A 25,876-nucleotide genomic window follows, 5' to 3' on the forward strand; every position below is an offset into this window, starting at 1 on the left:
TCATGTGTGACCACAAATTAAATGTTTAATAACATATAAAATGCAACAGTCATTTTTGCAATGTGGTTCACAGAGAGGATCCCGGTATTAACTGAAAAATGTGACAAATATTAACAATGAACAAACTCAAGATAACGGTCATGAACAGGTGTTAACGGTTATAAACTGAACTGTTTTCTTTGATTTCAAGAGAACACACCAACAGGAAGTTGTGTGAAGGAAGCAGGAAGATTAAACTGAGGTCTAACAAACCACATTATGTTTACAAATTGACACACTGCAAAATTAAATAATGACGAATTTCATATACATGCTATGCATTAAAAAGTCCTCTGAAGAGGAACTAAAAAAATTAAAAGGTAAACATACAACTTCCTTAAAAAATAAATAGAACAAAGTACATAAATAGAACATGTTTAAACAGTTTCCACTACAGTTTTTCTTAGCAATGTCCATACCTAATGCACATCCTCTTCTGGTTCTCGTTCGGGATCCTGAAGTTGGTGGATTTTAATATGGACACTTTTAGGCAGATTGCTGAAAGTAATGTAAAGACACATTAAAATATACACACAGAAACATTAAATGGTCTGCACTTATATAGTGCCTTTATTTTTAACCTTAGTGGTTCCAAAGCACTTTACACTGTGACTCATTCACCCACACACCAATGATGGCAGAGCTGCCATGCAAGGTGCTAGCCTGCCATTGGGAGCAACTTGGGGTTCAGTGTCTTGCCCAAGGAGACTTCAGCATATGGAGTCACATGGGCTGGGAATTGAACCACTAACCCTGTGATTAGTGGTCAACCAACTCTACCACCTGAGCCACAGCCACCCCATGAGATGAATATATACAGCATTTGTGGCATAATGTTGATTTCAACTAAAAATTATTTCGTCTCGCCCCTCCTTTATTTAAAAAAAGCAAAAAATGCTGTTACAGTGAGGCTCTTACAATGGAAGTCAATGGGGCCAATCCATAAACGCTAAAATACACATAGATTCAAAAGTATAGCCACAAGACATAAACATTATACATGTTAACATGATTTTAGTGTGATTAAATCGCTTACAAACCTTATCTTTGCAAAGCTATATCCAATATTCTAACTTTGTTGTCATTACAACGAAACCCTGTAATCCTGGTATTGGACATAACTTTATACAGATAATGTTAGCAAGGGATGTTATCTTCCTAATATCATGTTAACATGTTTAATATTTCATCTTGTGGCTAGACATTTAAAACGATGTGTAGTTTAGCGTTTATAGAACGGACAAAATCACTTATATTGTAATCACAATCACAATCACAATGTTTTTTTTTTTTTTTTTTTTTGCGTTTGGGTCATTTTTGACCCGGGAGAGGTAGGTAATAATTTTTAAATACCACATCATTTTTCGTACAGGAACCAAACTTTGTGACTGTGTCAAGACTATCAAAATACACATAATACAGTTGTGCTCAAAAGTTTGCATACCCTTGGAGAATTGGTAATATATATGTACCATTTTTAAAGAAAACATGAGTGAGCAGGCAAAACACATTTCTTTTTTTTCTTATGGGATTCATATTCAACTGTAGGTTATAAGAGAATGGCACAATCATAAAACAAAACATGGCAACAAAGAAAAAAATGAAATGACCCCTGTTCAAAAGTCTTCATACCCTTAGTTCTTAATACTGTGTATTGCCCCCTTTAGCATCAATGACAGCGTGCAGTCTTTTGAAATAGTTGTCTATGAGGCCCCAAATTCTTGCAGGTGGTATAGCTGCCCATTCGTCTTGGCAAAATGCCTCCAGGTCATGTAAAGTCTTTGGTTGTTTTGCATGAACCGCACGTTTGAGATCTCCCCAGAGTGGCTCGATGATATTAAGGTCAGGAGACTGTGATGGCCACTCCAGAACCTTCACCTTTTTCTGCTGTAACCACTGGAGGGTCAACTTGGCCTTGTGCTTAGCGTCATTGTCATGCTGGAAAGTCCAAGAGCGTCCCATGCGCAGCTTTCGTGCAGAAGAATGCAAATTGTCTGCCAGTATTTTCTGATAACGTGCTGCATTCATCTTGCCATCAATTTTCACAAGATTCCCCGTGCCTTTAGAGCTCACACACCCCCAAAACATCAGTGAGCCACCACCATGCTTCACAGTGGGGATGGTATTCTTTTCACTATAGGCCTTGTTGACCCCTCTCCAAACATAGCGCTTATGGTTGTGGCCATAAAGCTCTATTTTGGTCTCGTCACTCCAAATTACAGTGTGCCAGAAGCTGTGAGGCGTGTCAAGGTGTTGTCGGGCATATTGTAACCGGGCTTTTTTGTGGCATTGGCGCAGTAAAGGCTTCTTTCTGGCAATTCGACCATGCAGCTCATTTTTGTTCAAGTATCGTCATATTGTGCTCCTTGAAACAACCACACCGTCTTTTTCCAGAGCAGCCTGTATTTCTCCTGAGGTTACCTGTGGGTTTTTCTTTGCATCCTGAACAATTCTTCTGGCAGTTGTGGCTGAAATCTTTCTTGGTCTACCTGACCTCGGCTTGGTATCAAGAGATCCCAGAATTTTCCACTTCTTAATAAGTGATTGAACAGTACTGACTGGCATTTTCAAGGCTTTGGATATCTTTTTATATCCTTTTCCATCTTTATAAAGTTCCGTTACCTTGTTACGCAGGTCTTTTGACAGTTCTTTTCTGCTCCCCATGGCTCAGTATCTAGCCTGCTCAGTGCATCCACGTGAGAGCTAACAAACTCATTGACTATTTATACACAGACACTAATTGCAATTTAAAAAGCCACAGGTGTGGGAAATTAACCTTTAATTGCCATTTAAACCTGTGTGTGTCACCTTGTGTGTCTGTAACAAGGCCAAACATTCAAGGGTATGTAAACTTTTGATCAGGGCCATTTGGGTGATTTCTGTTATTATTATGATTTAAAAAGGAGTCAAACAACTATGTGATAATAAATGGCTTCATATGATCACTATCCTTAAATAAAAGACTTTTTAAAAGTTTTTTTGCATGATCAGTCATATTTTCAAAATCAATGCCAAAATTTCACAATTTCTGCCAGAGTATGCAAACTTTTGAGCACAACTGTATATATATATATATATATATATATATATATATATATATATATATATATATATATATATATATATTTTTTTTTTTTTTTTATAAAATTGTTTAAGAGATATAATGATTTAAATATAATTGTTAGATCTTTTGCGTTCGCAGGTCAATTTTGACCCGGGCATCAATTGTGGCTTTATACATGATATTATGTAGATTGTTTTGATCATCTATGAATTAGATTTTTACTTATAAACACTTCACTTACATTTAGCCTCTTTTCAATACTCTCTCACACACTTTTTTGTCTCTCACTGGGACAAACATGCACACACACATACTGTCACACACAGACACACACACACACACATTCCTGTACAAAAGGACATGACAGATGTAACAAACATAACAAATAAAACTAAATCAAAGGTACTACTGTCTAAAGGGGGTGTGGTGAGACCAAAAGTTCATGCACACATTAGTCTAAATAGGGCTTGAAAAAGGAAATTGTCCACATTTATACTCTGTAGCCATTTGATGCCAAATCAGCTTACAGCAAAGTCACGCATCAACATTCAGCAGTTCATGAAAGTAAATAGAATAGATTTAGCTTAAAAACATAGTAAAGAAGTATTAATGTTCTATACTTGAGTTGTACAGTTGTTTTGATGATGTTTATTTGAAAAAGAATATGTTGGTTTCATTAGTTTTGACCACTCTGTTCTATTGAGCAGTTATGAGTAATTACTAGTAATTCTCACATTAGATGTTAATATCAATTATATATTATGTTATTTCACTGAAATGTTGATAAAAAAAAAGATGTCATCACATGTATCACACTGGTTTTTCTGTAGTTTATGTATATTTTGAAATGCCCAAAAATGTGTACATTTTATTATAAAAAAAAAAAAAAAAGGCATATTAATTAATAACTTTGTCAGTTAACATGCCAAAAATATCAATCTTTTTACATGTATGAACAGTTAAGAACTTATTAATGACTTACAATATACAGTAGTTTTAGATGAAAACCATCGGGTTATAAATTATATATAAGCTTGAATTTCACCGGGTCAAAATTGACCAGCGAATGCAAAAGGTGTATGCAGATTCTGAACGCAATAGGAGGGTTTGAACGAATGGGCGAAATCAAAATAATTTTTGTTGGAAATCACCATTATGCCACAAATGCTGTTAATTGTGCTTAGCTTGTATTGAACCCAAATCATGCCTTTAAAGATCATGAACGAAAACTAACATTTTACATTTCTTGTAGATAGGAATATAATTGTGGCAGGGCGGAGGGCGGGGCTGGGTGTTTCTACACACCCGGCTCCTAATCAGGCTGATTAGCCTGAGAGGGATAAAGGCAGACTGGAGACGGCAGTGCGACAGAGAGAGAGTTACGGACAGCTGTCCGACACCTGTGGTCGCACTGCTGTCTCCAGTCGGCCTTTATCGCTCTAGAATCACGACCCGGCCCCACCCTCCGCCCTGCTACAATAATGTTTCGCAATTCCTCTCCGAATTCTTGCAGTAATGACAGGTGAGCTGAAGTACTACTCATATGACCATGAAGGATGTTATAGGTGTGTTTCTCTACCTGGTGCTCTGAGGAGTGATGAAGATGAACTGTCTGAGATGTTGACGTTCAGAGAGCTCCAGTAGTAGATCCATTGAAATGCGCCGATTGTGCATGTCCTTGTACATACAAATGAGATTTATGAAACCTATTTTTACTCTACGTTATATCAGTGGTTCTTGACTGGTCTCGGGCAGCAGGTTAAACAATGTAAATAATAAAAAATGCAATTAACCACATAATTGGGCATAGATAGGATAGCCAAATAAACAGGCTTATCAACTTTTATATCTTTTGTTGCTGACATGCTATACTTCCAGTCAAATTCTAAAATCTAAACTAGCTGCATTACACTGAAATCAACATGGACAAACATACGACAAACACATTTTTTTGGCTATGTTTGTTCACCACTTTAAATTCAATGTAAAATCTGCGTCCTCAAACGAAACCATTTGAGAACCACTGTCTTCAATAATAATTCTCAACATATGACATATGCCATTGTGCATGCAACAGTACCGTACCATGTAGACATCAAACTCATCCAGGCACCTGAAGGGCGATTCAGTAATTTCCCAGAGCGACAAAATGAAACAGACGGTGGAGAAAGAGCGCTCGCCACCCGACAGGGAACGCATGTCACTGACAGTGTCATTTTCCCGACCTGGAGGCTTCACCTGGGACAAACCAATTAAAAGGCATGACGAAAGAACACAAGATGTTGTGTATAGAGTCTAACACTCATTATAAAATATAAACTATATTTTGTATAAAGAAGCCTATTTTCAGGACCATACTTTTTTTTTTGCAATGTGACATTATTTTTAGGACAGTTACATAATTCTCAAAACCATATTGCAAAAAAAAAAAAAAAGAATTAATAAAAAAAAAAAATCTAATTCTTATTACTGTAATATGAAAAAAAAAGTACATTATTTACATTGCATTTATACATCTTGTTGGTATTTGATGCTTTCTTTGAGCTGATTTGAATAAAATAATAAAAAATGATTGTATTACAGTAATTTTTACTATATTACAGTAACAATCATGAAATAATTTCATAGTAAATTAAAATTACTGTATTGCAGTAACAAGAATCTACTGATGAAAATGTTTTATTTTTTAAGAAATTTGAAAAAACTCAAAAGTAAAACATCTGGACACACTACGGTAATGAAAATTTGGCGGGAAAATATGCTTAACTGTCAAGAAAATAGCGGCCAAAAATAAATGAATAAATAATGATCCTATTAGACCTATGATCCTATTGTCCTACTAGACAATATAGACAAAAAAAATGTATCGCAAAATTGCAATTGCGATTTGAACTGCGATTATGGCAAATGTTTTTTCTTATTCACACATTGTGCATTCAAAAATATATTGTAGTGTTAAAAATCACATTTCAGGAGATAGAAAAAATAGTCTTTGCATATATGATAGAGTTGGTTATTTTTTTGTGCCTTATTTTTGTGTGCACTGCATTCTGATTGGCGAGATCTCGACAGTGAGTAAAAAATATGCACCAATTAAAGTGGCGAATTAAACAGTCACAGAATTCTGAATAAAAAATGTATCAATTGAGATTACAATTAATTACACAGCCCTATGTGAAACGTTTGAGCACAAACATAACGTACCGAAATGGACAGTGTTTCGTTGTTGTGGTCGAACATCATCGAGCCACAGCATTGTAGCTTTATCATAAAGTCGTTGAAGTACAGCTTGCATCTCACAGAAAGCGATCTGACAAAACGACACAAACAATTCATACATTCCAAACAAATACAAACTGAATCAATATAGTTAAACTGAACTCCCTTCGAATTGCATGTCTACAGTAGTTGAGAGGAGATGATTTCCAACGTTATTTTCCATACTTTACACTCTTACGTCACAGAATTCACACAGTACAGGTTACCGTCGCAGTAGTTTGTATCGAATCTGCCGGTCGGTCATGATGTTGTCGAGTCGATCAATAAACCTCTTTAGATCCCTCAGCTGGCTGGATTTGCTTTTGTAATTACTGTGAGCTTCTGCGTACTCTCTGAAAAAAATACATTCGTCAATAGAACAGAATAGGTAGTAATGTAAAGCATTACACGGCTTTACATTACTACCACTGTAAAATGAATAGTTCACCCAAAAATGAAAATTCTCTCATCATTTACTCACCCTTATGCCATCCCAGATGTGTATGACTTTCTTTCTTCTGAACAAAAACAAAGATTTTTAGGAGAATATTTCAGCTCTGTAGTTCCATTCAATGCAAGTCAACAGGGTCCAAAACTTTGAAGCTTAAAAAGCACATAAAGGCAGCCTAAAAGTGACCCATATGTTTAAATCCATGTCTTCAGAAACGATATGATAGATGAGAATCCTTTTTTTTTTTTTTACTATAAATTCTCCTCCCTGCCACTAGGTGGCGATATGCGCGACGTATGCAAATCGGCAAAACCAAAAGAAGAAGAACTCTTAGGAAAGTGGAGATTTATAGTAAAAAAGGTCTTAAATGTTGATCTGTTTCTCACCCACTCCTATCGTATCACTTCTGAAGTATGTATTTAACCACTGGAGTCGTATGGATTACTTTTATGCTGCTTTTATGTGCTATTTTGAGCTTCAAAATTTTGGACCCTGTTCACTTGCATTGTATGGACCTACAGAGCTGAGATATTCTACTAAAAATCTTAATTTGTGTTCTTCAGAAGAAAGAAAGTCGGACACATCTGGTATGGCATGAGGGTGAATAAATGATGAGAGAATTGTCATTTTTAGGAGAACTATGCACTTTAATGATGTTGTGCGTACCGGATTACTTGTTCCTTGTCGCCGTGGCTACTTTCTTGTGTGCTGATTTTTTGCAACAGGCGTGTGATCTCGGCATCAATACTTTTGGCACTTCGATCCAGCCGCTGTCGCACGGGACAGATCTCTGTGGCTTTGGCTTCAAAATCCTAGATAAACATTCAGAAAATGAAACAATTTCAAACAATTTTGGTGTACAGCCATTTGGATGAGAAGCCATTGATGCTATGTAATTTATTCAATGTTAAAATACTTTCTCCTAATTACAGCTATAAGGAAGCCATTGATTTCCCTGAAAAGTGTTCTCCCCCAAACACCGCTCTGTTTGTTTAAGAGGTCTGAAATTGCAACAAAATGGAACTATCTTTTTTTGTCCAATCAATGGCAGATAGGTGAAATATTCGAGGAAATTACCTTTAAGCACAAACATTTCTCACTGAAAAAATGGAAGATATAAATACCCGTGCTTCTTCCTGTTTGAGAGCGAGCTCGGCTCTCAGTTCCTGAATATTTTCTTGGTGGCTCTTGAGTTTCTTCTCTAAGATCTTCATGGTCTGATCGAGTTTACTGCACTCGGCCTCTGCTTTCACTTGATCTTCCTTTTGCAGACAAACCCATCTACTGATAAACACTTTTATTCAATCTGATCCACACTTAAAGGTGCTGTAAGCGATTTTTTCATGGAAAGGTTTGCAAAAAATGTTCCTGCTCTCTGAAAGATATTACTGAAATAAGTATCCTGAGATATCTCAATGATGTCTGTGACAGCACTAAACTCTGTAAACAGCAGACAAAAATGTTTCCGTGGGCCGCGGCCTCTGAAGCTTTCGACCTGTCAATCATTTTGTGCGTTCTCATTGTATTGTAGTTTCAGCAAATTATTAAGGCTTACTGCCATTTTTATGCCATGTTGCTCATAACAGTTGTCTGTTGAGGGCGCTACTTTGCTGCTGTTGTTTATCAACAACCGTTTCTGCGTGATGTCAGCCTCAGTATAGCTCATTTGGTATCTTTGGAGTGCAGGGTTTTAGAAAGAGGGGGCGTAGCTAATTTAATGGCTCAGTCTGGTGGAAGTAGAACGACTAAAATCGCTTACAGCACCTTTAAAGGCATAGTTCACCCAAAAATGAAAATTCTGCCGCCCTCACTATATGACTTTTTCTTCTGTGAAACACAAAAGGAGGCAGAATGTTCAGTCACCATTCACTTTCATTGTATAAGAAAGTGAATGGTGACTGAGGCTAACATTTAGTCTGACATATTAAATAATAAAAAGAGCTACCAGGATATGTCAAAAATGGACCTTTTGTGTTCCACAAAAGAAAAAAGGCCGTACAGGTATGGAACGACACAAGGGTGAGTAAATTATGACAATTTTAATGTTTGTATCAACTATTCCTATAAAGTTTTCACGTATGTCAGTGTTTAAAAAACATCATAATAATCTTAGTGATAATTATGATAGAAATACACAAAGTGTAACAAATGTGACCTCAATTAAATCTTTAAAGAAATAAGTGTTTTGATATCTTCCATTGCCGTCTCTCACCTTCAGCTGTTCGGTCTCATCTGACAGTTGCTCCATTTTATTTTTCACATCTTTATATTTCTGATTAATATTCATTAGCTCTCTCTCATGTTTCGTTAATTCATCCTCAGCTTCTTTAACATTTCTCCTCTTTGATTCAATCTTCTGTTCATTCTCTTGTGCATCTTCTTCCTGTAAATTTCAAAATCAGATATTCTTCTCTGCCATTAAAACAATAAACTTAAATGTTTTTGGCTGGTGAAATGTATAAACTGCTCACCAAAGAGCTGATGTCCTCAGCCTCAGTCTCTTCAATGTTCTCAAGTTCTGTTATAGAAGCTTTCACTTTATTTATACTTTCCTAAAAACAGAGTTTAAATTGCCAATAAACAGTTCATAAAATCAGAATACATCAATGAAAGTATACTCACTGGGAACACAACAAAACCGGCCAAGCATAACACTGACGTTTACATGGATTTATAGACTAATACATCAAAAAATGATAATAACATTTTGCCGCAAGGCAACGAGCTTATAGGTATCGTACATAAAGGCATACTGTAGCAGCAAAAAAATGTCAGTTTAATACTAAGGGTTGTAGAAAGGGTGGAAATGGAAAAAAATATGCAATTCAATGAGCTCTAGTTTTTGTTTTATAGTTTTGTTGCCAGCTTGCTAGTTGGCTTTAAAGCATCTTACAATTACAATGGTCTATTAACAACATCAGTTTAACATCTTGTGCAGATAAATGTAATACCTGATTCTTTTTGCTGGCCATGATGACACTGCGCAGTTTCTCCTCCATGAACTGAATGTCTTCCTTCACAGAGCTCAAGTGAAGCTGAAACCGAGAGAGCTGAGCCTGGTTATTCTCCACCTCTGACTCTACAAGACTGTGAATTAGGAGAGAATAAAAAACATATTCAAACATAATTCACCTCTGAACATACATTAACCTCACAGATCTGGATTGAAAGGTTGTAGCTTGAAACCACGGGTTAAAAACATAAGCTACAATCAGAATCAGATTACTGAAAGATTATTATATTCGTAAAGTTGGCACTTGCCGGATTTCTGCCTCCGGATCCCCACCGAGGTACTTGACCAGAACTTCATTTTCAGGGGTGTAATATCGATGAGTGAAGACCTGATCGCCCTCTGCAGTGAAGGCCTCCCGACAATTCCTTGGTGGTCTCGAGCCCTGCATGACTTTCCTTGCACGAGCTTTCTCCTGAGATGATTTGAAAAGAATCATTTCAGTCTTTGAAGCTCGAAACATTTCGTTCACATTGGGCCTCATTCATGAAACTTTCGTTTATGAGTACATTAGGAGTAATTTGCGCCTAAAATTGACATTCCCGAAAACTTTCTGCCGGATTCACAAACGCTTCGTACTCCCCAGATGTGTTAGTAAAATGTGTGTATGATAGTGAATTCCAAACATTCGTAAAGAGGGGGCGTGTGCACGTTCATTCACAATTATCATAATCCACGCCCATGAAAACACCATATAAGGAAGGCACCAGACTCGCTAGTAAATACTGTTAACATCTATATGGAACAGTAATGAAACCGTTTTTATGAATGAAGTGCAGTCATGTTGTACAATTTTGATATAGCAAGCACAATAGCGTATTAAAGAAAGTGATTTACTGTCATCACATGTTTTTGCTGTCATATGACGCTCTTTTGTGAATCAAACAGTTCAAGAAGTCAATAAAAATGGTTTGACATGAGTGTAGAAAATGTTCAGTTCACACCGGGAGGAGGATGTCCACCACCATTAACCTTCTCCGGTTCAGTTCGCAGCGCATCGCCAGCATCATTTGTGAAACTTCTCGAGTAAATCATGATGGTAACAGTGAAATACTTGCAACTGGAAGAATCTTCAGAGAAAATAATAGAACGCCTGAAGAAGATCTTGGACCGAAACGCTGTAAGATGTTACAGATTTGCAAGATATACAACAATGTGCGTGCTTTTACTATTTTTCCCTGTTGTTTTGTGCACGCACCTGCCCGCGATGTGTATTTATGGATTTAACAGCATTAGCATTGACCATACGTTATCAACTGAACGCGATTTACCGATGCCTATACTAAATTATGAAACCTAAATTATGGAGCTCATATCAAATAAAAAAACTGTCCAACCAGTCGCATTAGAGGGCATTCATTTCTTCGAGAAAAATCAAGCACTTCTGCTGGAAAAACGATAAGCAGAGTTGGGAAAATTATACTTTGAAAAAATTAAAGCATTAAAGAAACGTTTCTAAATAAATATAGGCTATGGTTTAAAAAGAAAACAAAGCTTTTATCCTCACTAATTTAATATTTTCTCAGATTAATTTCACTCATTTAATTATTAGTTCTTTTTTTTATAACTTATTTACTTTCACGTCTATCAAAATGTTGTCATGACAGTTTGCCTGAAAGAACGCAACACATTCGGATGTTTTACGCATGATTTACACGTGGTCAGGAGCAGGTGTAAATTTAGTTTGTACCAACTAACCTTTTGAAAATATGAAAACTTTCATGAATCCGAGAATTTACGTCAGTATGGCTTTATGAACGATTAACACAAAAATGAGTTCTGCTCGTGTTTCATGAAGGAGGCCTACTGATTTATGTATGAATCTCTTTACCAAACTTTTTTTAAATGGATTAAATTCATATTTTTAAATGGATGAGTCGGAGCAGATTTAGAAGGAAAAACATGTGTGCAGCATGCATGTGATCACGTTCAATACCTCATGAAGTTGGTTGAGATAATAAAGTTTTCAGGTGGAAACTTCCATTTTGCATGTTTCATTTGCCTTTTCTCAATTTTAAAGTTTCAAGTTTCCAGGTTCCAAGTTTTTCAGTGCTAAAATACTTTTTGCAACATTGCACATTGACTTAGCCAATGGTGTGAGATTGGGGGCGGGGCTATCTGTTTGTTCCACCAATGGCAAATTGAGGGATTATTCGGGAAAGCTATTTGAAAACAAAATTTATTTTTGCAATTCCTTTTTGTTGAAATGACACATTTTAGCATTAAAATAGATTTTAAATCCCAAGTTTTGGACCCCACTGTATCTGTGCCCTTATCATAAACATTTTCGTTGTAGAAATGCAATTTACTCACTTTGATTATTAGAATGCTCTCAACACCTCTCATATCAATGAGGCAGTTTGTTATCACTGGATTTTCGATATTGAGGGAGTCCAGCACAGACGGAAACTCAGGATGATGGACCCCCCTAACAACAAAACACAGAAACATTATGATTATGAGATATATATATATATATATATATATATATATATATATATATATATATATATATATATATATATATATATATATTTATTTATTTATTTATTTTTTTTTTACATAAGATTACTTCTTAAAGTGTTAAAATGCCTTCTCCTATCCCAGCTTAATATGCAGAGACAACTATAAGAAAGCCATTTATATTAGTCACTGTGAGACTTTAAAATTTCATCCAGCCCGACACAACAGGACTGGGGCAGGACTATCTATTTGTTCAAGAGCAGACGGGGGTAGTCTTAAAATGGCTGTTTGAAAACAATGGTTATTTTTCCCCTATGTTTTCCTTTCAGTGCCACAGAAATTACACACTTCAGCTTTAAGCTTCCAACATTTCTCACAAATATTTCTTACCGGCTTTGAAGGTTATAAACCCGGTCTGTGAACGGGCACACCATTATCTGAGGCCTACAGCCTTTGGGGAAGTATGGTGACATCAGTCCCTGCAAAACTTTTTCATCCTTGTAATTGTCACAGCAAAAGGTTTTCATGAAACCTCCTATGCAACTTTCCACAGCTACGGCTAAACTGGGGTCCTTTAGGCTGATGCATGCACCTGACAAAGAAAAAAACATTTCAATACTGTTAAAGGAATATTCTGTGCCATAATGCTGATTACCACAAAAAATAATTTTGAATCATCCACGCTTTTCTTAAAAAAAAAAGAAGATAAAAAAGTACAGTGAGACACTTACAATATAAGTGAATGGGGCCAATTATTGTTGGGTTTAAAAGCAGAAATGTGAAGCTTATAACTTTATAAAAGCACATACATGAATTCTTCTGTTAGAACTAGTGTATTATTTGAGCTGTAAAGTGGTTTAAATAGACGTTTTAACAATCGTTATGTTGTCATTGCAACTAAGTTGTAAAACTGGATATAACTTTACACAGATGTGGTTAGTAAGTGATTTTATCACACTAAAATCATGTTAACACACATATTGTTAACGCCTTGTGGCTATACCTTTGAAACAGTGAGGATTTTAGCATTTACGGATTGGCTCCCATTCACTTCCATTGTAAGTGCCTCACTGTAACCCAGATTTTTGCTTTTTTTTTTAAGAAAAGGAGGGACGAGTCAAAACAAATTTTTGTGGTAATCAACATTATGCCACAAATGCTGTCGACTGAGTTTAACTTGTATTGAACCCTGAATATTCCTTTAAATTAAATAGCAAACATTCATTTTTACTTATGGGTTTACATCAGAGATGAACCATCCCTTGTTTTGTCTTTATCGAGATTAAGAGTAAATATATGTAAAACGTTGCGCAGTGGTTCTCAACTAGTTTTGCTGCAGTTCACGGATTTCACAATGGAAAGTACTCCAAAGTAAACAATGAAATGTATTAATATAACCATGAACTCCATAGGCTTAAAAATATGAAGAATTATTGAGAGTTTGGTTTCTAAACATCTCTTAAATGTCTATCTTTTCATGCTCTCGGCAGCCAATAAATCACCACACAAAATATATTGTGCTTGGCATGAACCATGATTATCCATGCTGCAAGTGATCCTGTATTTAATGCAGTCTGGGTCATATTTTATTTTACCTGGTGTAGTTTTGTTCATGGTTTTTCGGGGATGAGGGCATGTCACACAACCTGTCTATGTTGGCATTTGACTAATTTGTTAAGCTTATACTAAAGGAAATCTGAATTTGTAACAAAATACCTTTAAGTTTAAATGTACACAGCATTGATGTCAACAACAAAAGATATGGGAAGCGTTTTCTCCTCATAAGCCTATTTATTAACTAAGCATGATTATATTAGTTGCATCTTATTATGCATTCAGCACTGTTTTTTCCCTGCTGTCTATGACCCTATCAGAACAGACCTACAACCCATTTTTGGTCACAACCCCCAAGTTAAGAACCACTGATTTATCAGATAACTCAAAGATTTCTTCCAGGCTTTGGAGGTCTTGTCACCTATTGGTCCAACAGGTTTCTTGATGAATCGCCCTTGAGCAAATGCTTTGTCAATAGAATCCAACAACTCTGGCATGTGATCACCAAACCGTCTCAGTCGGTTGGATCTGCTCGCCATAAGCTGCTTTCTTCTCTTTAGTTTCGACTCCAGAGAGACCTGAATGTTCTTTTCCTCCACACTAAAAAAAGATGAGAATGTAACATGTTGTCTTATACAGGTAACATCATAATACAGAAAGAAACCAGGTTTATGTACAATAGGTTTTGTCTTTAAAGGAATGTTTTGGGTTCAGTACAAGGTAAGCCTAATCGATAGCTTTTGAGGCATAATGTTGATTACAACAAAAATTAATTTCGAATCATCCCACCTTTTCTTTAAAAAAAGCAAAAATGGAGGTTACAGTGGGGCACTTACAATGGAAGTGAATAAGGCCCATTTTTGGAGGGTTTAAATGCAGAAATGTGAAGCTTATAATTTTATAAAAGCACTTGCATTAATACTTCTGTTAGAACTAGTGTATTATTTGAGCTGAAAAAGTTTTGTAAATCATTTTTAAGGTCTTTTTAGGGTTTTAATGGAGAAAACTTGGCACAATAGTGAACCTTTCCAGAAGTGGCCGACCTTCCAAAATTCCTCCAAGAGCACACAGGGGCGGGTTTACGATTTCTGAGGCCCCAAGCAACCGACCAACCCGGGGCCCCATTTAAATTTTTGTTTTGCTAAGTTTTCAAAATGTGTTTTAAATCATAATTTAAAATTCTTCCTATCAGCCGTTGTAGCCAAGTACATTCAACATTTTTAATGAAATAAAAATCTAGTTAACGATAATTAATGCATGTTTTCAAGTTTTTCCACAATACAGTGATAAAAAAAGCAATATTTACCTACATATATGTTTACAAAACACTTGTGTGTGTGTGTGTGTGTGTGTGTGTGTGTGTGTGTGTGTGTGTGTGTGTGAACAGGGTGTGAAAACCTACTACTTCACCCAGTAACATTTTGAAATTCAGTTGTTACAGTATATATTAATATTATAACCCAACAATTATTTATTGTTGTCCAGATTGTCATTATAATATGATACAGTGTTATTATTATTACTTTGAGGATTTGTTGTATACAACAGTAAGCCTTATTTACTTTCAGCTGGAGCTTATATTCTAATGCTGCAGTGTATTGTTCATCATGTTGCAAAAGGCTGTATTTTATGTAGGCTAAGCATCATAGGTAACATTCATTACAGTATTGTAACAGTAAACATACAAGCCACAGCAGCCCCTCAGCACACTAGAGCACAAGGAACATAACAAAATATTGCTCTTTATCAAGCGCTGAAACTTTGCTTGGTGCAGAATAATCTGTAATAATGTTAAAAATGTTAACAGTCACCTCTTTGCAGCCTGAACTTGTTCAGAACATTAAATCTTTGTGACACCTGCACTAAAAACAGTCTAGATGCAGCACAACGCATGAAACAGAACGCAGGTGTCTTGACGTGTTTTTGAAACCTGAAGTTATTTTTAACTTGACACAGTGTCTAAAAATGTGCAAGTCCTGCGTGAGACACTGAAGGAACAGCGAGACATGGTACAGCAGGCATGTTTACATAGTAAAACAATGGAAAATCAGAGCAGATGCACGCAAAAACACGTTAAGTGTGAACGGCCCCTCATCAGTGTGAGTGAGCACGCGTGGGCGAAACAAGTTTGGAAGGCCTGTATATTTATTTAATAAATTACAAACCCGAACCCAAAGTCTACTGACCTGAACCCGGCAGCTTCGTGAACTGCTCTGAGACCGCATTCGTATGTGTACGTATTCGCGTGTGTACCCAGAACAACATGACACCCCTCAAACGGTTTTTGCAGAGCTTTCCGACTCGGGCCATGGGGCCCCCGACGTCCGGGGTCCCACGCAATTGCGTGGTGGTTAAAACCACTACTGAGAAAGGGGCCTGGGTAGCTCAGTGGTAAAATACGCTAGCTACCACCCCTGGAGTTTGCTAGTTCGCTAGTTCGAATCCCAGGGCGTGCTGAGTGACTCCAGCCAGGTCTCGTAAGCAACCAAAATTGGCCCAGTTGCTAGGGAGGGTAGAGTCACATGGGGTAATCTCCTCGTGGTTGCTATAATGTGGTTCGTTCTCAGTGGGGCGCATGGTGAATTGAGCGTGGTTGCCGCGGTGGATGGCGTGAAACCTCCACCGAGTGAGATAGTGGAGTCATGAACAGTGACCTTTATTGTGACTTCCTGGATGAGTCGTCGCTGTGCTCTCAGTAGCATTTTTTTGGGGGGGGGGGGGGGGTTTCCCCTTTTTCTCACAATTTGGAATGCCCAATTCCCAATGTGCTTTTAAGTCCTCGTGGTTGTGTAGTGATTCGCCTAAGTCTGGGTGGCGGAGGATGAATCCCAGCTGCCTCTGCGTCTGAGACCATCAACCTGCACATCTTATCACGTGGCTTGTTGAGCGCATTGCCACGGAGACATAGCATGTGTGGTGGCTTTACCCCATCCACTGCGGCAACCACACTCAACTCACCATGCGCCCCACTGAGAATGAACAACATTACAGCGACCACGAGTTTACCCCATGTGACTCTACCCTCCCTAGCAACCGGGCCAATTTGGTTGCTTAGGAGACCTGGCTGGAGTCACTCAGCACGCCCTGGGATTCAAACTAGCGAGTTAGCGAACTCCAGGGGTGGTAGCCAGTGTATTTTACCACTGAGCTACCCAGGTCCCCTACCCAGAAGAACATTAAAGCTTGTATGAATTTTGCCAAAACACACCTTGATGATCCTAAAAGCTTTTGGGGGAATGTTCTGTGGACTGATGAGTTGAAAGTGGAACTGTATGGAAGACAGGGGTCCTGTTACATCTAGTGTAAATCAAACACAGAATTCCACAAAAAGAACATCATACGGTCAAGCATGGTGATGGTAGTGTGATGGTGTGGGGATGCTTTGCTGCTTCGGGCGACTTGCAATAATTGAGGGAGACATGAATTCTGCTCTCTATCAAAAAATCCTAAAGGAGAACGGTCATCAGTCCATGAGTTGAAGCTCAAGCGCAACTGGATTATGCAGCAGGACAATGATCCAAAGCATAGGAGTAGGTCCACCTCTGAATGGCTCAAAAGAAGCAAAATTAAAGTTTTGGAGTGGCCTAGTCAAAGTTCTGACTTGAACCCAATTGAAAAGCTGTGGCAGGACCTTAAACGGGCAGTTCATGCTCGAAAACCCTCCAATGTGGCTGAACTAAAGCAGTTCTGCAAAGAAGAATGGGCCAGAATTCCACCACAGCATTGTGAAAGACTGATCTCCAGTTATCGGAAGTGTTTGGTTGCAGTTGTTGCTGCTAAAGGTGGCACAACCAGCTATTAAGTTTAAGGGGGCAGTTAGTTTTTCACATGGGTGATTTAGGTGTTGGATAACTTTTTTGCTTCAATAAAAAAAATATATATATATTTGAAAACTGTATTTTGTGTTTACTCATGTTGCCTTTGTTTTATGTTAAATCTCGTTTGAAGATCTAAAACAATTTAGTATGTAAAATACACAAAAATAGAAGAAATCAGGGGGCAAATAATTTTTCACATCACTGTACAAAAAAAGTACACAGGGTCAAGAAATAAACATTACAATACTGTTCCGAAAGTATAAGTCACAAGACTTAAACATAATGCATGCTAACATTAAATCTAATGTGATGAAAGTGCTCACTAAACTTGTCTGTGCAAAGTTAAATCCAACTTCAACTCTTCATGACCATCTAAAGCCGATGACTTTCACATGAGAAGTCAACACAGGAATTCTATTGGTGATGAATAACCCGAAGTTCATCCGAGCAGAACAATAATTCAAATCTTTTTCAGGTAGAATTCATGCACATTTACATTTCTGCTTAATTTCAACCCTCGAAGTTTACATTAATTGAAAGTGAATTACTGTATTACAAAATTTTTGCTTTTTAAAACTGCGGAAAATCAACATAAAGTCACAAAATTTGTCAAGAGAACTTAACTTGTACTGAACCCAGAACATTCCTGTAAATTAAAGCCACAAGGCCCACAATAAAATCAAATCCCTGACTTTACCTCAGTTTATCATATTCTTCTCTTCCTTTAAGCAGGGCTTGTTGTTTGTCCTTTATCTCTTGATTTAGTGCACTGGAGTCACCCTCAAGTTTTTCCAGCTGCTTTTTGTAGGCTGATATTTTGCTTAGATGCTGTGTGTGCTCGGTTTCTTGGCTTCTTCGGCCACTGTTGAAAACGAGACATTCACAGCGTCTTTACCATTTAAACAGAAATGAACTGCTTTTAGTGACTTATGCATACTTCACTAATATACCGTATCTATGAGGTAGCACAAATAATACAAAGTACAAATATTAGACAATTGGTAAAGTGTTCAAGATATTTAAGAAGGATGTTTTAACACCTGTTTGCTATTCTGCATTTATATACAATACGTAAAACTGGAAAATATCTTGCATGTATGAAAAAACACTAATTGATCCGTATCCTGTAGATGTCATGAATAAATGCCAATGAAGATATGGCAGCACAGCTTGCAAAAATTATTTATAAAATTATGACTTATATGATACAAAAAATTTTTTGACAAGAATTGCATAAAATTACATTCAAAGGTGTTCACTCAACAAATGAACTCACCCATGACTTATTTTGTGAATTCTCTCCTGAAGAAGGCATTGCTCCTTTTCTAATTGTTTCAATTTATTCTCGGCACGGAAGTAAACCACCTGAAAAACTGGCACTCTAAAAATCTATACAAAATCTTTACAAATCAACATGGGCCCTGTTTAAAACAATGTGCTGACGTAAGAGTGAAAAATCACTAATTCTGATCTTAACCATCACAGTACCTGCTGTGGATAAATGTAAAATGTCATAAATGTTTACAGGGTATAAAGCTTGAGATATTCCACTACTGTATATTTATGAGAATGAATCTCCCCAATCTTGATTTATAAACACAAAGAAAAAATGAAGATGGAATCTCACCTCCTGGTTTTTCTGTGCTTTGGTTTTAACTTTAATTTCTTCCTTCAATTTACGGCTCTCTTCTGACAAACAGTCCTGTTCTTGTCTTACCGTGCAAAGCTTCTTTTGAATATCTTGCAATCTCTTTTCAGCAGTGGTAACTTTGATCTTAAAAGCAGAGAGAAAGACTTTGACGGTTATTAAGTTATTATTAAAGTAATAACAGGTCAACAGTTCATACTGAGAGCATTACATCAGCTTACTACAGTCTCCAGTTTTTACAAGCACATTGTTTAGTTCCATACAAGCAGTTCTGCAATGAAAAATTCAAAACATTTGTAGATTTTAAAAGCCAATCTATACGGCTGATCACCAGATCACACAAACCTGACAGAGCTGCAGCTTTTCTTCATGTTTACATTCAGATTCTTCTTTTTCAATTTGTTCCTTCAACTGTTCAACTTGCCATTCCTTCTCTCTCACCTATAAGCAACAAGCAGAGACACTTCAACAACTGTCTGTCTAACACAGGCGACTTCACACTTCTGTAAAACCTGTCAAAATAACGTACCAAACACCACGCCATCTTTTTTTTCAGGTCCTCCAGAGTCTGTCTCATATCATTGAGGGGTGACAACTGTTCATATCTTTCTTTCTTTTGCAAGAACAACTGCCTGAGGTCTTTGAGACACTAAAAATATAAAGGTATTATTGCTCTATGATGTTACAGCCATCCACAACAATTACACGTATAATGAATTCACAAGTAATGAACACAGAGTCACCTCCTCTTGTCTCTCCACCTGGTCACGTGTCACAGCTTTAGTCTGCTTGATGTGGATGTAGTCTCTTTTCATTTGCTCCAGAAGAGTTGCTTTCATGAAAAACTTTCAAAAAAATTGATGTCAATAGTGTGAAAATAACACTGCACAGATAGTGTGAAGAGTGTCTCATGAAGCCAGAGTCAGATGTACAACACTACTTCAGCAGGGTGCAGGGTGAATCTCACGAAACTTGTCACATTTTTAACTAATTAATCGCACAGTTTTCTGTGATTAATCGCAATTAATCATGGTACATTAAACCAAACATTTAAATTAGGGCTGTGAATCTATTACACATTTGTAACTAATTAATCGCACAGTTTTCTGTGATTAATCGCAATTAATAATGGTACATTAAAACAAACATTTAAATTAGGGCTGTGAATCAATTACACATTTGTAACTAATTAATTGCACAGTTTTCTGTGATTAATCGCAATTAATCATGGTACATTAAACCAAACATTTAAATTAGGGCTGTGGATCAATTACACATTTGTAACTAATTAATCGCACAGTTTTCTGTGATTAATCGCATTTAATCATGGTACATTAAACCAAACATTTAAATTAGGGCGAATCGTTTAAAATTTTTAATCGAATTAAATACATGGTATGCTGATTAATGAATAAAATTTATCGCAATTAATCGCATACGTAAATATTTGCTGATAAAGCTTCTAAAATAACAATAATCAAATGTATAATGATTGAATAATTATAATTAGTTCTTTGAATAATTTTAAATAAAATGTATATATTATAAAAAATAATAATACAGATAATTGAAATGCATTACATTATTTTGGCACACAAGAAAAGCATTAAAAAAAGACAATACAAAAAGTGGCTTTAGAATGCAATATATTTATTATTTCCATATTACTGAACATAAGCCAATCATTGGCCTACAGTTCACAGCAATCCACTTAGCAACTGAATTCATCAGTCAGTCTGAGATTTATTATAAGGACTTGTTTAAGGACGTGTCAATGTACACATGCGTCAGACGGATGCTTTTGGAGCGTCTCGGTTGTGCTGCATCATAAATGTTCCGTTTTTAGGTCGCTGTGTCAAGTTAATCGAAATTTGAAACTTAGAAAAACACGTCTTGAGATCCCTGCATTCGGATTTGCGCTCCATCACGTTGCATTTGAACACAAAAACATGTTCTCATCTTGTGCTGTCTGCTGTCAGTGAGTGTGGTTTGTTCTCTGTATAAGCTGTATGTTGCCTATACAGCTGAAGTTTCGCTTACTGCCCCCTGGAGAAAACAGGTGGTACTACAAGCTTGAATTGCTCAGATATGAGGAATCTTCTTTATTACAGTCTGGGGACATGATTAATTGCGTTAATTTTATAACAGTTAAAAACTGTTATTTTTTAAATAATTAATCGCACTGAATTAACGTGTTAAATCGACAGCCCTAATTTAAATATAATCATGAATATATTTCCTTTATACTTTGTCTAAAAAAACTTGATAGAAATTGGTTAGTCATCATTTATTGCAATTATTTAAATATGTGCATGTTAAAATGTTCCATTTTTTTTCTGGATAGAGTTATTTAGACACATTTTTACAGATATAAATATCTGATACAAGTATATATTTACATGCCATAAAATTAATGGAAATCCTGCAGTTAAAATTTGGGCAAAATCTTCTGCCTTTTCCAGTGGACTGTCTTTAATAATAGGATCAAATGGGCAGAATTCATATCAAGCTTTAATGGCAAGATAAACTTAAATCTACATTACCAATGCATCATAAGACTCTATACAGATATAAAACAAATTGAATGCAGAAGTTTAATTTGCTGAAGCTTAAAATCTCAAAACTATTTTTTTTCTCTGGCTGCCTTTTAGTTTCACTTTTTAATACCAGTTCAGAAGACATTAAGTGAGCGTTTTCGGGCGATGTGAAGAGATACGGCAGCTTGCTCTTATTCATGGCAGAATCTTTATATATATATATATATATATATATATATATATATATATATATATATATATATTAAAATTACCTTGACATGTTTCTGTGAGATTCACCCAGATATTCATAAGAGATACTGATATCTCACTGAAAAAAAAAATCACCTTGTACTTGTCTGCCTCACTCTTTGAATGCAGGAACTGTTTACTCATTTCCTGATTGAGGATTGACACGGGGTTATCAACCTGTAAAATGAAATTAATTTAGTGCATACAACATAAAAGGAGAGCTTTTGGCCATTCAAACTTTTTTCCAATTACAGATTTGTGTGGTATCTTTTAATATAACAATATGAGGCTCTGAGTAATGTAGCTAGACGTAACATACAACAGTCATGCACTGGTGCACATTCACATCTGAAGTCAAACATATTCAGGAATTTTATGTTAGGTCTTTATTTGAATAAATTGACAAAAAGTCATTTTGAATGCTAAAAAAATTATATTTATGTAAGTAAATATAAGTAAAATGATTTTTACTTACAACAATATTGTGATTGTGCACCTAAAATCACTTTAGAAGCTCCTTTCATACTTACACAGCTCACTATGCTACAGACAAATTAAAAAATAAATGACATTGAATGGCCAACTAGAAAAGTACCTGGATGCTGAAATGGTCCAGTATAGCAGTCAACTCCTCCTTCTTTGTGGAGACAACATGCCCTAAAAACAGAGCAAATCTTAATGTATGTTTAACTGGAGAGGAAGTCATTTGACATTTCAACACAGTTTAGATGGTAGATATTACCTGTTTTACTCTTGATCTTACAAGTCCTGTAACCATCACTTGTAATCCGATGCTCAATGCAAATGCTGTCTCCATAAACATCACCTTTATAGGGATCAGTTCCTCTGTTTTTTAACTTGACTTTAATATCTGCAGAGCTGTAAAGAAAAGCATGAGAGTGACTAAAACAATGATATCACACAAAGAAAGCAGGTTCTTACCTCTACTCTTCTAAAATATACTAACCTCTCTCCATATTTTACAAAACCCTTCAAAGATGCTCCTCTGTTGGTCGTAGTTGCTTTTCCACCAAGGCCCACTATAAGAGCTGTCAGAATGGCACTTTTACCACCTATATATTCAAAGAATTGCACCACAAAATAAAGAAAACAGTATATAGTGAGAAATGATGACACACCATTGTAAATACTTAAGTTTTTTTAAGACAGGAAGAGAACCATTTATTTACATACTACCAACTGTAATTGTGATTATTCATTTTGATTAATAGAATTTACATTAAAATAACCTAAATTGAATGTTGAAAATGACACTTTTCACGATTATATAATTGCAACAGTTGTAATTGTAATCTCGATCATTTTTTCGATTAATTGTGCAGCCCTACTTCCAGTCAAAAGTTTGGACACACCTGCTGAATCTTTATTGTTACCATTTTTTCACATTTTACAATAATAGTAAAGTCATAAATAATAAATAAATAAATAACACAAATGGAAGAATGGCAGTTTTGTAGTGACCAAAAATGTTAAACAAATCAAAATGTTCTTATATCTGAGCTTCTTTAAAGTAGCCACCACTTTTAGATTACAGCTTTAACCTCGTGCGACCCCGCGTACACATGCGTGGACGTTGTATTTTGGCTTCGCTATATGCAACACATAATTTAAATTCATTTAAACTGACTGATCTCAGTTCAGGAGACTCTGTGCTGTCAGTAAAGGGTTAAACTTTCATGTGACAAAACAACATGGCGCTGACCACAGCGGAGTTTGTCTTTGGGAGAAATGGCAACAAAACTGCATCTGGTAAGAAACCTAATTAGGTTTTTACATTGAAACCTGTTTGAGTCAAAAGATTAGAGTCTCTAGTTTCATCCGATATGCCATTTTTAAAATTTGAGCGATTTATCGCGAAACGCCATGCTGCTAAACACAGTGTACACTAATGTGTACTTTAGCAAAATAATTTGAAAAATGTTGCTTTCAGGGGCATCATATGGAGTTAGGATGAAAATAAGGTGCATTTTGAACTGTTCTGAGACCAGTGCAGACAGAGAGCACACTGGAGGTTTTGTCATTTACTAGCCTAAATAGGGAGCAAGGGAGCATCCTATAGTTAAGTGCAATCAATCCAAACTTGCTATCAAAATTCAGTTTCAGGCTCCAGATGATGTTTGGACCACTCAGCAGAGACATGGAACAATGGTAATCAGTACATAGATTCAGAATTTAAAATGTTTAATTTTATTTTATTTTAACATGTTTGACTGTGATTGGATGATGCTGACCATTACTTTGAATCATAATTATTTATGCTAATTTCTAATGTAATGTCTGTAACGTCTCAAAAACATGAATATCCAACACTCCTGGAAACATAATAATCAATTTAATTTAAAAAAAAATCTGACTTTCTATAGATTGGTATTATTTAAAATGTAACAACTTAGTCCCACTTTCCACATATGTGGACATCAATTTTTAGGAAAACTATTTGCCCAAGAAAAAAAAAATTTCCCTGTTTATTAGGTGCAACAAGTTACAAATCAAAAAGGAAAATGGAAAATGCACACAGCAGTAACGGCCGGGACTCTGGAGGTTAAAAAACAACACAACAAAATGCAACAAAACTAAAATAAAATAAATACATAAATAAAAATTAGTTCATGTGTGCCCAAATTTTGAATGGTGTACTTTCAAATCATGAATATTTTATAAACTCAATAACTTCAAAATTCTGATGGTTCTTACTTCCGTTGTTACCAACAATGAAGTTGACATTTGGCCCAAATTCGAAAGGCCCAAGCAGATGATGACTCATGAAGTTCTTCAAAGTGATACTTTCAATCACACCAATATCTCCCGTGCTCTGCAATAGCACAAAATAAAAGTTACATGGATGTGTGCTGTTCCAATACACATTATAAAAACACTATTATGCCTATCAGGTTCTGTTTACAAGATGACTGAATCATTAAACTGACCGAAGCAGAGAATGAGTGGTCTTCTTCTTCTTCATGAACATCCTCTTCATCCTGGACGTGTGTTTCACCCTCCGTCCTGGGAGTCTTAGAGGGTTTTACACCATTGTGGACAAAGGACTTCCTCTTATTCATGGCAGAAAGATGCTCAACCTAACACAATGTTATCTGTTATTTCATAGAAACAGATTTTAGAGTATGCATGTGTAATTACTCTAGTAGAGGGATGCATAAACAGATTTTATAAATTAACCTGCTGTCAAAATTAGACTGTCTAAGGGGGCAGTAATGCTGCAGTTTCATGCAAAGCGATATTTAAAGCTTTAAAGTTGATCTTTAATGTCAAAAACTATTTTAAAACATCAGTCAAAGAACAGAAATGCATTAAGAAGCAGAAAGGTTGCAACACAAAGAGAAACGTTAGATGCACTAGCGAACAATTAAATATCTGACATGACTCAACTGACAGGACTGAACAGGTGGCCAAATTGCCGTCCCATTCGCATGCTTATTCGGAATGTTACTGCATTTAATTAATCATAAATTGAATAAGACTTACTTCATTCCAACGCATATGGAAAGTGATTGCGCTTAATTCAGGACTTCCTGGTTGTAAATGGACAGTGGTGACAACAGAAAACAGCAAACTCCACCCTCCTAGTGTGACTAAAACATCTCAGACTGTTTATTTAAAAAAAAACATCAAGTCCACAATGTCCATATTTTGTGGAGAACCCTTCCTTAAATTGCTACGGAAGCCTTATGACTGTACAATCATAACAAAACATACTCCACCGGTGTAAGAAGCTTACAGTAGACGATTTGGTGATTTATTTTTAG

General features: G+C 36.2%; 1 protein-coding gene across 2 annotated transcripts; it reads right to left on the minus strand.

The window, feature by feature from the left end:
- Positions 1–105: 105 nt before the first annotated feature.
- smc6 (structural maintenance of chromosomes 6) lies at positions 106–25,689 on the minus strand. 2 transcript variants are annotated; one of them, XM_051722218.1, is made up of 27 exons: positions 25,596–25,689; positions 25,040–25,189; positions 24,807–24,924; positions 23,059–23,164; positions 22,834–22,970; positions 22,687–22,748; positions 22,188–22,268; positions 20,049–20,150; positions 19,835–19,954; positions 19,651–19,746; positions 19,285–19,431; positions 18,934–19,022; positions 18,355–18,519; positions 14,261–14,439; positions 12,676–12,877; positions 12,136–12,250; positions 10,074–10,237; positions 9,764–9,899; positions 9,284–9,364; positions 9,025–9,195; positions 7,937–8,074; positions 7,479–7,624; positions 6,589–6,714; positions 6,308–6,413; positions 5,189–5,341; positions 4,683–4,780; positions 106–537 (listed from the first exon to the last, which is right to left on the minus strand). In XM_051722218.1, the coding sequence occupies exons 1-27, from the start codon at positions 25,608–25,610 to the stop codon at positions 459–461; spliced, it is 3,282 nt and encodes a 1,093-aa protein (XP_051578178.1). In that variant the 5' UTR covers positions 25,611–25,689; the 3' UTR covers positions 106–458. The 2 variants fall into 2 exon arrangements, with proteins under 2 accessions (XP_051578178.1, XP_051578179.1); XM_051722219.1 differs by having other exon boundaries at positions 25,040–25,204; positions 25,596–25,666.
- Between the last annotated feature and the right edge of the window lie 187 nt (positions 25,690–25,876).

The sequence above is a fragment of the Myxocyprinus asiaticus genome, chromosome 17, assembly GCF_019703515.2.
Source record: "Myxocyprinus asiaticus isolate MX2 ecotype Aquarium Trade chromosome 17, UBuf_Myxa_2, whole genome shotgun sequence".
Classification (NCBI taxonomy): Eukaryota; Metazoa; Chordata; class Actinopteri; order Cypriniformes; family Catostomidae; genus Myxocyprinus; species Myxocyprinus asiaticus.